The sequence below is a fragment of the Candoia aspera genome, chromosome 9 (genome assembly GCF_035149785.1).
Source record: "Candoia aspera isolate rCanAsp1 chromosome 9, rCanAsp1.hap2, whole genome shotgun sequence".
Taxonomy (NCBI): Eukaryota; Metazoa; Chordata; class Lepidosauria; order Squamata; family Boidae; genus Candoia; species Candoia aspera.
In genome coordinates, this window is record NC_086161.1 from 24,277,927 (window position 1) to 24,293,140 (window position 15,214).

At 46.9% G+C, this 15,214-nt stretch overlaps 1 protein-coding gene and 1 pseudogene across 1 annotated transcript; one reads left to right on the top strand and one right to left on the bottom strand.

The window, feature by feature from the left end:
- Positions 1 to 6,252: 6,252 nt before the first annotated feature.
- LOC134502905 (basic salivary proline-rich protein 3-like) lies at positions 6,253 to 6,780 on the bottom strand. The gene has a single exon (XM_063311422.1). It carries the CDS (start codon positions 6,778 to 6,780, stop codon positions 6,253 to 6,255), a length of 528 nt encoding a protein of 175 aa, XP_063167492.1.
- A 760-nt stretch (positions 6,781 to 7,540) lies between these two features.
- LOC134502906 (leucine-rich repeat LGI family member 3-like) lies at positions 7,541 to 13,369 on the top strand (annotated as a pseudogene).
- Positions 13,370 to 15,214: the final 1,845 nt, after the last annotated feature.

The window sequence follows — 15,214 nt, forward strand, 5'->3', positions numbered from 1 at the left end:
GACCTTAAATTGTCTAAGCTGAAAGGGAAAAGGAAAGCCACTTCAACGGAAGAAGAGCCTTCACCCAAAAGGCCCAAAATGAGTTTTGAGATACATACATCCAAAGCACCTCATCTGCAGTGGGAAAGAAACACCTTGGAATCTGAGAGAAGTCAGATGAGTCTCAAGAAGGAGGAGAAGACAACTAAGGGGAATACATCCTCTGAGACCTGGGGAAAAGAGCAGCTTCTCCAGAAGAGAGAGGAACCTTGGAAAAGAATCCATGCAAAGGTAGCAGCAGATGCCTCTAGAATCAGAAGGATCTCTTGCTTTCTGGAACCCCTTCAAGATTTGACTCCAGCAAAGATGCCCAGGGAAGTTCTAACTCAAAATGAAGACCCAAAGATCTTCCTTCCTGAATTTCTAATGCGAGGGCCAAGCAAACTGGGTGCAGCCCAGGCTAGTTCTTCTTCCAGAGATCTTATGATGGGCCACAATGCTTCAGGGTTGGAGAGGATTCAGTCTAAAACCCAGTGTAAAGAGAAAGCAAGGATAAATGCGAGCCTCTCTGGGATGAAAGGCAAAAAGCGCTACCCCAGAACAGAAGCAGAAGACGCACCGAAGCCAGTCCCCAGGACCAACCTGGCTTTACAAATGATGGAGTCCGTGCAAGTGTTGTACCCACTGGGGAAGAGCAACGTTTCATCTATGCCAAGCAAGAAAGTCCACTCAGTTCCATCTTACAATCCTGTTCCAGAAAACCTTGTTCCGAAGGCCAGGCTTTTGCCTAGAACATTAGCTAATCCGTCCTCACAACCTCTGACTAAGCCACCGTTGCAATTCCTACCTAACCCTGCACTGCTTCCCCCATACAAGCCACCCTCATACCCTGTGACAAAAGTACCTGCACAGCTCCTGTCCAGACCTTCATCCCATCTCATACCTAAGCCACATTCGCACCCTTGGCAAAAACTGCCGTTACTCTCCGGGCCGATTCAGCAACCAAAGCCGCTGTGGAGGCAGGCGTCCCTTGCCCCAATCCCACCTGCCACAGGGCCCTTAGCTTCTCAGTTTCCGCACACCCAGGGCTGGAGACCCCAAGCTGGAGCTGTTGGAATGCTGAGTAAGCCAGCTGACCTGGCACCAAACCTCTGGCAGTCCAGCATCGTCCAAAGAGCAGACAGAGGCCCACTGCCCGAGGATCCCTCTTCATCCCCCCCCTATGAAGGGGCGACTTTCATCCCTTGGAGGACGCCACCCCAGGACCTGGAGGTCTCGGAGCCCATCTCGGATGAGCAACGGCCGCTCCGGGAGCAGATGAAGCGGGACGCACAGAAGGAGAGGGAGGAGGCAGCCTGCTGGACCTCAGTGGGGAGAGTCAAGTTTTTTGTGGAGCGGGAGAGAGAAATGGACATCTCTCTATGGTTTGGTTACCCCAAATTTGGCTGTCCTTGGCGATAGTCCCCTTCAGCTTCTTCTAGAAGATTCTGGGCCGGGAGGCCAATTCTACTTTAAGAGTTCTTTGTTCGATACTATAATTATTTTACTTGTGTGTATATTCTAAGTTTTTCTAAGTAGGAGCTTGTAAATAATGTTGGGTTTCTTTCTAGTTAATAAATTTTATATTACAGAGACAAAACCGCAATAATATATGTGTACTTGATTATCTAAATGTGTAGACAAGATTAATTCAAAGGAAAATACTTTAGGGCGGGTGACTCAGGTCTTTATTGGAAGAGGTAATATTTCAGGAGAAGCATCTCTTCGCAGAAATTTTCTCCCAGGCTGGTAGCCAGGGTGGATTCGCAGAGGAGGGGGGCATCAAAAAAGTCAAGGTGGCCATGACTGTGCAATAGAAGCCCCACCCCTTAAAAGCCATGGGTCTTTGTTCATGTGGCCATCTTGACTTTTTTGACCCCCCAGGACACCCCCCCTGACATCCCTGATTTTAACAACCAGAGTTCAAATGGGCATCACCCATACAGGTGCTCGAGAAATGCCTAATGGCCACAGGTTGCTACTGAGGAATCTTGAAAAGAAATGTATTGATTTGCATTTCTTCACATAATTTCTGTCTCGCCCCTCTGGCAGCCTCCCCTTCTTTCCCCCTCGAGTTCCACCTTGCTTTTTAAAGCAGCTCAACAGACTCAGGCATAATCTGAGAACCATCCGGGGTGAAGGTGGGAGGAAATGGAGAGTTGGAGAAAAGTGACCCCCCCCCTTCCAGTGCTTTTGGAATGCCAGGTGCGCCTTACCTGGCTCTAGTTCCTTGCCAGGGTTTTTCTTACACCCTTTGGCATAGGACCCACCTTCCAACTCTTACTGTGCCAACACAAATCCAGCCTAGAAAAAACAGAGACATGAACATCACCAGTCAGCCGGCAGTTGCATTGCAGCCTGCTGTAGCCTTTGGGTTCGTGGCACGTTTTTGCATGGCAGCCTATAAAGGTGCCCATAAAGTCAAGGTAGTAGTTGCAACCAGAAGATCCAAGCCCGCTCCTTTTGTACATGTCTGTAAGGTCAAAGTACATACAAAAGAGGCAGGGCTTTGGTCATGTGGTCATGACCACCATCTTGTCATTTTTGATGCCCCCTGCAAACGCCACAATATCTGTGTGTGTTTGTATGTTTGTCAACTGGACAATGACATTTCCCTGTAGAAGTGCTGTGTGATAGTTTGGACTTGGGTACAAACAGACGTCTAACCTGAAACTGCTATTGCAAGAACAGCTGGGCATCTCATCATATTGGGGAGAAAAATGTGCCTTCAAGCATGTGGGAGTGCCCACCAGTCTCTTTAAAGAAGCTGCGTTTTTCTCTGAACCATGCAGCTGTCCTCTTCCAGTGTAGCCTGATTACAGGAAAAGCCAGGCATGGATTAAGGACCTGCAGGAAGGTGCTACTTGCACACACCTGTGTGCTCCAAAGAAGACATCTGCCTTCAAGTCCAAAGCATTCAATGGCCGTAACAGCTGACACAAATACAGCACAGTGGCGCAGACAAAGTGTGAGACACAGATTGTCTGGACTCTCCTCAAGTTGTCTCTAAACTCTTACAGAATCTCACAATGTCATACACAACCGCAACGGACAGATCCTCATCCTCCAGGTTGGTACATGCTGTCATGTGTCAGCAAGGCCCGGTATACTTTATGCTGGCCCAGGAGCATCGTCAGGATATGCTCAGAAAAAAATCAAGATGGTGGCCATGATGAGCATGATCAAAGCACCACCTGTTTTTTTATGCGTGTCACACATAAATAAGCAGAGCTTTGATTGCACCATTGTAGCCACCATCTCGACTTTTTTTCACCACACCCTGAGGACACCTCTGCTCTACCCAGAGTACACAAAAGAATCAATGGGCGCAACACTGGCATCAGAAAGGTGCAGGATGCTCTCGCTAAGCTCAAGGTGACGGTCCTTGAGAAACAGAATTGCAGGGATGGATGTCATGCGAAACAGGGCACTTAGAATTCGTTGAATTATTTTTCATGAACTGCACAAAAACCAAGATTGGTAACACTATGTATGTTAACCAGCAACACATATTTGAGTCACCCCCACCTCCTGCTTTAATGCTGGTTTCCTTTTTTGTGCTATTTTCTACCATCACCTGCTTCCCTCCTTTCTTCCCAACAACAGGTATATACTCCACAGTTAATACTCAGGACTATACCCTACTAGACAATCCATGACCTGTTGGGTTATCCTGTCAGAGATATTTCCTTACCTAAACAGAGAAACAGAATGACCACGGGTGAGCAAAAAAGCAGTGGAAGCGGGAGCGACTTCTGACTTCCCGCAGGCTTCCCCATTGACTTTGCTTGTGGAAAGCTGGCAGGGAGCATCAGAAATCACTCCTCCTCCTCGGCTGACCCATGGAACTGCCTGCCACTTTGCAGGGGTGAGGGAGAACAAAGGGAGCCACAGACCATGAGGAAACCTGCACCCCTTCCTGGCATGTCCCCAAGGGCCCCTTCCCTCCAGGGAGGAAGAGGGCTTGCCCACAACTGCTGGTGCTCCCCAGCCAGCCCCACCTCGCAGCAGGCATCCAAGTCACTCCCTTGTGCTTCCCTCACTGCCCACCCTCATTAAGAGATTTCAAATTTCAGCCTTGGTTCCAAAGCAGCCAATCGCTGCTCACCTGATGGGCCCTCCACCAGGTGATTGGGCGAAGGGGCCAGAGGGAGGCAGGAAAGAGGGCATGGATATGCTCCTCCCATCTTCCCTTGCACCACGCAACCTCAGGGTTTCTGGGAAGTATAGTCAGAAGGCCCAGTAGTGCTGAAGCAGCCACAACTTTGCCATGGGTCCCAGATTTTGGAAACATTCTTTAAGTTAGCCCATTTGAGGTACCTTGGTTCAAAAATGGTTGCCCTATGATGCACTGTTTTGCCCAGTTAAAGGTTACAAACAACCAGACACGACAGTTTTGGTAGTATATAGATGAAATAGATGAGGATCTACAGAAGCTCAAACAACAAAGTTATTTGTCTCACAGTTATCCAGAGTTTTGCCTCCTCCTCCCAATGTGTTAGTTCTTGTTGTTTATTCATTTCGTCGCTTCCGACTCTTCGTGACTTCATGGACCAGCCCACGCCAGAGCTTCCTGTCGGTCGTCAACACTCCCAGCTCCCCCAGGGATGAGTCCGTCACCTCCAGAATATCATCCATCCATCTTGCCCTTGGTCGGCCCCTCTTCCTCTTGCCCTCCACTCTCCCTAGCATCAGTACCTTCTCCAGGGTGTCCTGTCTTCTCATGATGTGGCCAAAGTATTTCAGTTTTGCCTTTAATATCATTCCCTCAAGTGAGCAGTCTGGCTTTATTTCCTGGAGGATGGACTGGTTGGATCTTCTGGCAGTCCAAGGCACTCTCAGAATTTTCCTCCAACACCACAGTTCCAAAGCATCGATCTTCCTTCTCTCAGCCTTCCTCATGGTCCAGTTCTCGCAGCCATATGTTACTACGGGGAACACCATTGCTTTAACTAGGCGGACCTTTGTTGTCAGTGTGAGGTCTCTGCTCTTAACTATTTTATCGAGATTGGTCATTGCTCTTCTCCCAAGGATTAAACATCTTCTGATTTCCTGACTGCAGTCAGCATCTGCAGTAATCTTCGCACCCAGAAATACAAAGTCTTTCACTGCTTCTACATTTTCTCCCTCTATTTGCCAGTTATCAATCAAGCTGGTTGCCATCATCTTGGTTTTTTTGAGGTTTAGCTGCAAGCCAGCTTTTGCACTTTCTTCTCTCACCTTCATCATAAGGCTCCTCAGTTCCTCTTCGCTTTCAGCCATCAAAGTGGTATCATCTGCATCTCTGAGATTGTTAATGTTTCCTCCAGAGATTTTAACTCCAGCCCTGGATTCCTCAAGCCCAGCTTGTCGCATGATGTGTTCTGCGTACAAGTTGAATAGGTAGGGTGAGAGGATACAGCCCTGCCGTACTCCTTTCCCAATCTTAAACCAGTCCGTTGTTCCGTGGTCTGTCCTTACTGTTGCTGCTTGGTCGTTATACAGATTCTTCAGGAGGCATAGTTCTAGTTCTAATCTAGACAAAATCATGGTGATAGAAGAGGGGAGAAGCAGACTCAAGTTTTGAAGACATCTTTGGGATACAGATTAACAATCTTCATCAAGAAATCTGGTGGGGCAGAAGTGAATCTTGAAAACATCTGTTGAAGCTGTTTACCACAGTACATCTATATATCTCAGCAAATTAAATCCTTGGAATGAGAATTTATGTTTCTGTCTGTCTGTCTGTCTGACTGACTATCCCTGCGAAATGTCCACCTGCATAAAGGTCAGGCTTATTAGAGGCTTCTCTGGGCTGGAGCCCTTTAAGAGCTGCCCAAAATGCCAGTCTCCATGCGCTGTGAAAATCAGTGCCAGCTTCTCTTTGCTAGAACCTGATCAGAATGTCAGTCTGGGAAGGAAATGCAGTTGAGACAGACGTTTATTCAGTAAGATACAGTCTGTAAGTTCCATAAAATGATATTGGAATAAAGTTCTTAAATAATTTCTGGCTGGCATATAAAAATCTGTGGAAATTGCCAGGTGGGATAATACATGAACTTCCATATCTTAAGTGGCTTTTAAAAAATCCTTTTTCTCTTGCAATTAAGAGAAATAGTTAACTCAATGAGTTAAGCTGCCGCTCCTTCCCTCTCGGCGCTGCGGAATTTCGGGGGCTTTCGGCTCTTTAGGCCCGTTTGACCAACCCCCCGCCTTGCTGCTGGTGGGGCTGAGGTGGACAAGGATCGCCTGGGCTTAATTTAAGTAGCCCGGGCTTGGATTCGTCGGTCTTCCCCGCCTGGACTTGGGTGCCTGGACTGGCGGTGAGCGGCGGGCTGCGGCGGGCGTCGGGAGGTCCCCGGGGACTCTGCGGCCCGCGGGCTGGTGCGGCGAGCTGAGCGGGCCGGAGCCGGGCGACGCGGCGGCCTCGACGGCGTGGAGGGGTGGCCTGAGCGTCTCCGCGGTTCCGGACGAGCCTCGGCAACGGGGCTTGGGGGGCTCACGACGACTGCGGCTTGCGGCGAGGGGCGGCGGGCCTGGTGTTTTTCTGGCCCCTGGGCCTCGGCAGCGAGGCTGGCCTGGCAGCGGTCGGCGGAGTGGCGAGCCGCCAGAGCGACGAGCCCTGGATGGGACGGCCGCCCGGGCCGGGCCTTGGTGGTCGTGGCGACTCTGCGGCGTGTGGTGAGGAGCGGTGGGCCTGGGGCTCCCTTGGGTGGGTGGGTGGGTGGGTGGGTGATGTAGAAAATGTAGGGGGAACCTTACCAAAACATGGCCCCTTATCATCTTGTTCTTTTTCCTCAGGTTCATTGAGAACAATGACATCCAGTCTCTGTCAAAAAATGCCTTTCGTGGGCTTAAGTCCCTGACGCATCTGTGAGTTTTCACTTACACCAATGCACACAGCTCATTTCACACCCATCTGGCTAAAGAGTCTGGAGCCTAAGATAATTTTTCTCTCTTGGTAGCAAGTCAAAGAAAACATGGTATCTATCCTCGCGGTGATCAGGACCTCTGAGATGAATTAAGTCTTCAGATTTTTGGAAGAATTCTTCCCCTGAGAAGGAGGCTTCTGTTTTTCTACCTCATTTTCAGGGTTCTAGAATTTCTCTACCTTGAATGGTGGAGTATTTTTGAACCTTTTGTCTTGCTGCAAAGTGGAAGAGAGTACTGGGATTTTTTTTTTCAGTTGTACAACTCTTCACGACTCTTAAAAAGGATGAACCTTTGCACATTGAAGAATCTTTCAAAAAGCATAGCTGCAGCTTGCAACTTTGCACATTGAAGAATCTTTCAAAAAGCATAGCTGCAGCTTGCAACTTCCATTGTTCAGTCTTAATGTGAGGACAATGAAATGTTTGGCACAAAACAGCTGTCCTTCCTTTCTTTCAGATCTTTGGCCAACAACAACCTGCAGATGCTGCCCAGAGATCTCCTGAAGCCTTTGGATATACTTAGTGATCTGTAAGGCCCTCTTAGGTTGGGAATACTTTAAAAATAACAGTAACAGGAATAATAGCATGTGGGTGGCCATTAGGGGTACTAGATGGGCAAGTGACATCATGGGCAACATGACATCATCATGCAAATTACACAAATTACATAATTTGTGCCCTTTGCACAATGACCTCATGATGCATGAAACATCATTGTGTATTCTACTAGAGGCCTATGGTAATCTGGCTAATTCTTTCTGAAAGTAGAAATGTCTTTGGGGCTCTGTCTACCCATACGATTGTTAATTTCGTCAACAGTAGGTCATCGAGACTGCATCCAAAGATTAGCTTTAGTTAAAAGAACTAAGGCAAAGTCTTTGGGTGAATCCAGCCAACTGGGACAATTTAAGTCCAAGTTCCAAAATCAATGGGTGTGAATAATGAATGGAATATGAGGGAACATGGTTTAAACACACATCTATTATTTTTGCACTGAAACCAGAGAGACTTAGAAACAAGAATGTGTAACTTAAGTATGACTGGATAGGATTCCAGGTTTTTAAAGATGTAAATTGCATATTCGCTTAGCCCAGCTGCCTAGCCATTAAAAGAATGATGTGCTGAAAGTGAGAGAACTGGAGCTGAATTCCCACTTACCCAGGGGGCACTAGAGCAGGGCACAGGGCCAGAAGACATTGACTTAATTGGCTGTAGAGAGACCTTTCAGATATGTAACAGGACGATCCAAACCTTAATTTGTGTAACACACACACTTCATTAAAAAAGGACAGTATTGGGCTATGTTAGGGATTGTGCATCATTCTCTGTCCTCATCCTCATTCTGCTGATTAATTACCAGGGACCAGTTCAGGAATCATCCTAACGTAGATGGCAAACAAAGAGGTCATAACATTCCCCAGCCGTGTGTGTGGTTTAGCTTTTACCGACTACCCGACCAGTGATAGGTTTATGGTTCAATACGCAAATGCAGCAAATGGGTTAATTCAGTAAAGCAAGTTGTCCGAAGGCAGCTCTTGATGGGTCTTACAGTCAAAGAGAAAGATGGGCCATTAGTGCTAGAACCAAATTTTCATTTCTAGTTCAGCCCCACGATAGAGCTGACCCCATTTCCACACTTGGTTTGTTTCTTTAGGGACTACATAGGGCAGCCTTTCTCAACCTTTTGACCCTGGAGGAACCCTTGAAAAATTTTTCAGTCCTCAGGGAACTCCTGCACATTCAGGCTCAAATAGAGGCCAGGAATCACAAAATGATTCTATTCGTTGCATGGGTAGGCCTGTACATGTGCATTAATGGTGTTCTTAAACTAAAGAATGAAACATACCTCTTTAATGTGAAGTTGCCTGAATTTGAAATATTCTTTAAATAAATCATGATTTCCCAGGGAACCCCTAGTGACCTCTCGCGGAACCCTAGGGTTCCATGGAACCCTGCTAGAGAAACCCTGATATAGGGCCTTGTCTTTAGAGTTGAGCTGGAGAAGTTCATTGATGGTCCTCAAATTTTCCCTCCCCATAGAGACCTTCGAGGGAATTCTTTGACCTGTGATTGCAAGATCAAATGGTTGGTAGAATGGATGGAGAACACCAACACAAGTATGCCTGCCATTTTCTGTGGTGGTCCCCCCCAGTACCAAGGCCAGAAGATCCGAGAGCTCCCTCTGAAGGACTTTGACTGTATCACCACAGGTAGGAAGGGATGTCTTTGCATGGCCGTCTAAGAAATGGCATCAGAACTCATAAATCAGGTCAAGAATTTGGTTTATCAGAGTTACATTCATGTTCTCCAGCTGCCTCTGGAGCTCAGGGTGAGGTTGCCATCATTTTTTCCTTAACAACCACCATGCATTTGTTAAAAGCTAGCTAGTAAAATGAGGATTTGCTGGTGAAACTTTTCCTATTTCCACTTCTTTCTGCTAGGAGAAGTCACAGACAAAAGGATGGATTCATTTGTAAAATTACAGGATTTTACGTCAGTTAACCTAAAAAGTATTATGGACATTATTTGACAAATTTTCAGTGAGGCTACTGGAATTTCTAAAAAAAAAAAAGATTGCATATAGAAAATGAGGCCCAGATGCCAGTCTGCCTTATGATCAGCTGATGTTTTAAATATAGCACAAATATTTTAAAAAAAAACAGCAGAGTACTGGGCATCAAATAGGACAATACAATTCCCTGGATTGGATGATATCCAACCAGTGGTTGAAAACAGCTGAAAAGCTGCACAACTGGGGAGAAAATGTTTTGGAAACGGAGGTGCCATATGAGTATGGCACTGTGACTGCTGCCTCGGAGCGGGTCTTTGGGAAGCAAGGGGCAAGACTTGACTGAAGCCATTAATAAAATAAATACAAATGAAAAGTTTTGAAGGGACTATGCTGATGACACTCAAGGCTTTGGTGCATGTGAAGACATCCACAGGAGGGGTCAGAACAGTCAAAAGGGCAGCTGTGCCCCCATGATTGAAGCCCCATGTGTTGCATGTAAAACCAGGGTGAGTGTGAAGGTCGTGATCCTGTTTGTTATTAATTCAAAGACTCTTGCCACAAGCCATTAAAGGATATGGAAGAGATCTTTATTTAATACAAGTGATCATTTCCAATGCAAAGACTAGACTAAAAAGCCCGTGCAAAATGTCAGTTACATCTTCAACCTTTGCACCACCCCACTCCCAGAGGAGGAATTCACTCTGTGACAACCCCTCCTTTCTTCTCACAGTTCTTTCATTCCTTAGTCATAAATCCTTCACTAACAAGCTGATAATGCCATGCCATTTGTGTCAGCCTTGTACCAGCCGTTCGACTAAGCATCCTAATCAACAATCCTAACGGTCCTACATGCCTAACTAATAACTACAAAGCATTCCCAACAACCCTGCAGGTATGCTAAACTAATTACTGCAAATCCCATTACCAAATAGTGGCAGGATCTTCCATCCTGACAGTGAGCCTTTGATCACGTGGTCCTGGCCACCAACTTGACTTTTTTGACCTCTATTGTGGATGCCCCTAGCTCAGGGGGATCCTTGGATGGAAACCACATTTTGTGGTTCTGGTATCTTGATTGTAAATTCCTCCAGGTTTTATGGGAGCCCCTTAAACATGATTGGTTCTTCTCCCCCACCCCAGACTTTGTGGTGCACCAGGTTCTGCCCTTCCAGTCTGTATCTGCTGAGCCCTTCACATATTCCAGTGACCTCTACGTGGCTCTGGCCCAGCCAAGCTCCAGCAGCTGTACCATCCTGAAGTGGGACTACGTTGAGCGCAAGCTACGAGACTTTGACCGCATCCCTGGTAAGGCACAGCTGCAGGGCAAAAGGGGACATCTGTTCACCCTGGTGTGGTTGGAAGGCAACAGATTGGGCACATACAGCAAGGGAAAGGTTGAGGACCCATTCACAGTGTGGGGTGAGGAATCTTTAGGGAGGAAGGTCACCTCAGGCTGTGAAAAAGAGATCCCCTGCAGATTTATTTAAAAGACTTATATGGCTGCCTATCCCAACCATTTAAAACAAGAACAGCACAAATGAATGAATGAATGAATGAATGAATGAATGAATGAATGAATGAATGAATGAATGAATGAATGACAACCACAAGCAATGCAGTGCCATACTATCAAGGTCTGACTCAGAACCCCCCAAAATATACAAACCATCATACAAACCAGTCTCACCAGATATCCTGGTCCAAGTCTTGGTCAAATCTTTAAGGTTTTATAGGAGGCCACGAGGGATCAGATCACGGGAGAAGCATTGTTCCACAAGGCAGATGCTGTGGCAGAGAAACAGGTCTTCTGCTTTCCGTTGGATGTCACTGCTTCATAGAAGAGACCCAAAATTTGCCCACCCTGTTGGATCGGACAGGATGGTTGGATGAAGTTTCTCAAACTCAAGCTAGCTTTGCTGCATTCTAAAAGTGCAAGTCCATGTTGGCTGGGAAGGCCATCTGGCAAAGAATTCTGGGAGCTGTAGTCCAACATCTTCAGAGGGTGCAGGATTAGGGAAGGTTGTATTACGGGCACTGTACACATTTTCACCAACACCCATTTGTTGTGGGGGGGAGGACTGCATTGAGAACAAATGCACAATTCTTCTCTCCGATGTAAGAATCTGGTGGCTCTATGCACCCTGGATATTCTAGACCGTGGTTCTCAACCCTGGCAACTTTAAGATGGGTGGACTCCAACTCCCAGCTAGCGATGCTGGCTGGGGAATTCTGGGAGCTGGAGTCCACCCATCTTAAAGTTGCCAGGGTTGAGAGCCACCCTTCCCCCCTTCCTTCCTTCCTTCTCCCTCCCTCCCTTCGATTTATGAGATGCTCCATTCCAAAATGTCTCTAAGGAGCTTACAGAAATAAAGTAAAAAGGATTCAAAGAAAAATTCTCCCAAACCCAGTAACAGCTGACTGTCTAGCTCTTGGCACACTGCGGGAATCAGACCTAGCAACCACATTCTGCAAACAGTCGTTACAGAAAGTTCACTTCCGTTTTCCTAACATTATCTCAGATTACGTTTAAATTGCCTGCCTTGGGTGTTTGACTTCTTGCCCTGACTTACGCTGCCTTCCACAATGGGGTCTTCTCCCCAGGCCCTCTCCTAAAAGGCACGGGGACCAGAACCTGTCCCTTGCCATCCATAGGGTTTCAAAGGAGCCTCCCCAGATGTGTCGTTCCCTGGAAATGTTAGCCTGCAGCTCCCCATTACCACAGCAGGAGGGGATAAGAGGCGTAGACACTCCTCTCTGCAGGTGCGAGAGTAAGGAATTCCACTTGGGAGGTCCCAAGGTCACTATTTGGGTATCCCGTATTTAAACGATAGCGGCGTTTCGATCAGGTGAGAATCTCAGTACTGGACCTCGACCCCCATCCTCTCCCGCCAGCTCGCTCACCTACTCAGACGGGCACAGAGGACGTTTGGGCTCCTTGTGATGCAGCGGTGCTCACAGAGCGCGCCTGCTGTCGGTCGGTGTTCTGTGCTGACCCTTTCCAATTCTCTCTTGCAGCTCACTCAGCGGTTTACTGCAAACCGATTGTGGTAGAATCCCACCTGTACGTTGTGGTGGCTCAGCTTTTTGGGGGCTCCTATATTTACCGCTGGGACACCAACATTGACAAGTTCGTTAAGATCCAAGATATTGACAGCCAGAAGATCCGGAAGCCCAATGACATCGAGGCCTTCCAGATCGACAATGAGTGGTTCTTTGTCATCGCCGACAGCTCCAAGGCGGGCTCTACCAGCCTGTATCGCTGGAACCAGAATGGCTTCTATTCCCACCAAGACCTGCACTCGTGGCATCGTGACACCGATGTGGAGCACCTGGAGGTAGATGGGAAACCCCGACTGATCATCTCTAGCAGCTCCCAGGCCCCTATCATCTACCAATGGAATCGCTCACAGAAGCAGTTTGCCCACCTGGGTGACGTCGCAGAAGTAATGGATGTTCAGATGGTCAAGCATTTCCAGATAGAGAGAGACAACTACCTGTGTCTGAGCCGTTACATTGGTGATTCCAAGGTGGTCAAGTGGGAAGGGCTGCGATTCACAGAGGTGCAGAACATGCCCTCTCGAGAACTTTCCAGATATCTCAGCATCGTTATATGGCTCTGGGTAGTGACTTCTCCTTTACCCACATCTACCTTTGGGATGAAGACAAGCAGAAGTTTGTGAAGTTCCAAGAACTCTCTGTCCAAGCTCCACGAGCTTTCCAGCCTATCCCTTTGGAGGACATGAGTGTCCTCCTGGCCCCCAGCTTCAAGGGGAACACACTGGTTTACAAGCGTATTGTGGTAGACCTCAGCTTGTAGGACGGCTGAGTCATTCCTCACTTCCCCCCAATGTGCACCACACCAGCCCTGCTCTACTGCTGAAAGCACTTGCAGCATTCCGTGGCAACTGGCCCTGGTGATCACCGGGACACAGTTCCTTACTCCCTCTCTTCTGCTTGCATCCTATTCAGCTGTTCCGCCTGTTCCTCAAAAGCTCGGTAGAATATGGAAGGACCGTATCAACGGGCATATTTGCAAGACCCCTGGATCGCGGGCTTTTGGGTCCATGCAACAGAAAACACATTTCTTCACCCAGCCCCAGATTTAGTTGCACAAGTGTGAGCACTACAACAGTTGCCCATAAATTGTGTCCAGCGACACGCACTAGTGTATTCGCACAGTATATCCTATCTCGACTAGTATATCCTCACAGCTTACTGAATCCTTTTACAGATATGCAAATGACTTTTGGAGGTGCCCCTTCAAAGAGCGCATGAATCTTAGGTAGCAACTGGTTACCTCAAAATAATTACAAGGAACTTTCATGTATCATAATTTAGTCTGAAATTGCTATGTTTGTTCATTTGTGTTTACAGGGCACTACTGGTCACTGTCACCAAATCACTGTTCTGCTTTCTTCACCTTTGCTACTTCTGTTTTTTCTTAGGAGGCAATGGAGAAGACACTCCATAAAACCCGACTTTGCAAGGAAGGAATGGAATAGCAATACAGGTAGTCCTCGATTAGCAACCGCCTCATTTAGTGACCATTTGCGGTTACGACGGTGATGAAAAAGTAACTTTGTGACCAATCTTCATATTTACGACCACCGCAGGTCTGTGAAGTACAAGCTCAGTCGTCGTTTCACTCGCAACCGCTTCGCTTAACAACCTAGTTGCAGGTCCCAATTGTGGTCGCTAAACAAGGATGACCTGTATAAAGCATTCTCATTCTACTCATCTCTCTTTTTTGGAGTGTGAGGTTTTTGGGGGGGGTTTTGGTCCCAAGCAAGATTTTTGGTGGCTCTTTGAATCCGACTACCTTTCCTTTTCATTTCAGAAGGCTTCCACAATGACCTTTCTAAATGCTATGTTAGCAATATGGTTTTTTAAAAATCACATTTTAATTTGGGCTACGTTTTCCTGCCTACTTTAAAAATATTAAATAGTCCCTGAATGGCACTTCTAAACTAAAGAAGCCTTTTAGCCTGAATTAAAAGTGGAAACAGTAAAATCCTCTCCATGCCAGCTCAGAAGAAAGTCCCTTTGCATGGTTTTTTTTTTTTTTTTAAATGAAATATATTCAAGTCTGTTGCCCCTTTTCCATCCACAGTGTGTACCTGCAGATGTGGAAAAACAGCAAGAGGGGGTCAAACCCCCAGTTCCAGTTCCATAAGCAAATTTCTCCAGAAGAGATAGTTTTTATCTCGATTTATATCTTAGATCTTATATTTCAGTCAGTTATTAGAATCCTGGGAGAAGGAACGTAGATAACTAATTTGAGGGTAACTCTTCCACCCTGATCACTACAAGTAGTGAGAAAAATCTTACTCTAATGGCAGAGCTTTCTGGAAGTGTCCTGTTAATTCCCCCCCCCCTTTTTTTTTGGGAGAACCTCATCTTTAAACTGCTCTGTGCCTCAATCCATCCGTGCTGGCTAGGGAATTCTAGGAGTTGAAGTCCCTGCATCTTAAAGTTGAGGTTGAGAAACAATGCCCTCTAGCAATAGAGTCCATAATTTGTACTGTCTAGAGTGTACTCCGAATATCGGGTGATTGCATCTGAAAGCGCTCAAACATGACTCCAATGTTCTTTTTAGGTCTACCTGATAAAACAATATCAGCCAATAACAAGTGGCTGACTTTGGTGTCCACGTGGGAACAGAGGCATTGGTTCTGCTGCAGGGTACCAGCTATGCTCTCATCATCCATCACTTGTCACAAACTACTGTATGAGGTTACTGGGAATATGGTATATGTGGCACCTCCTGTTCCCT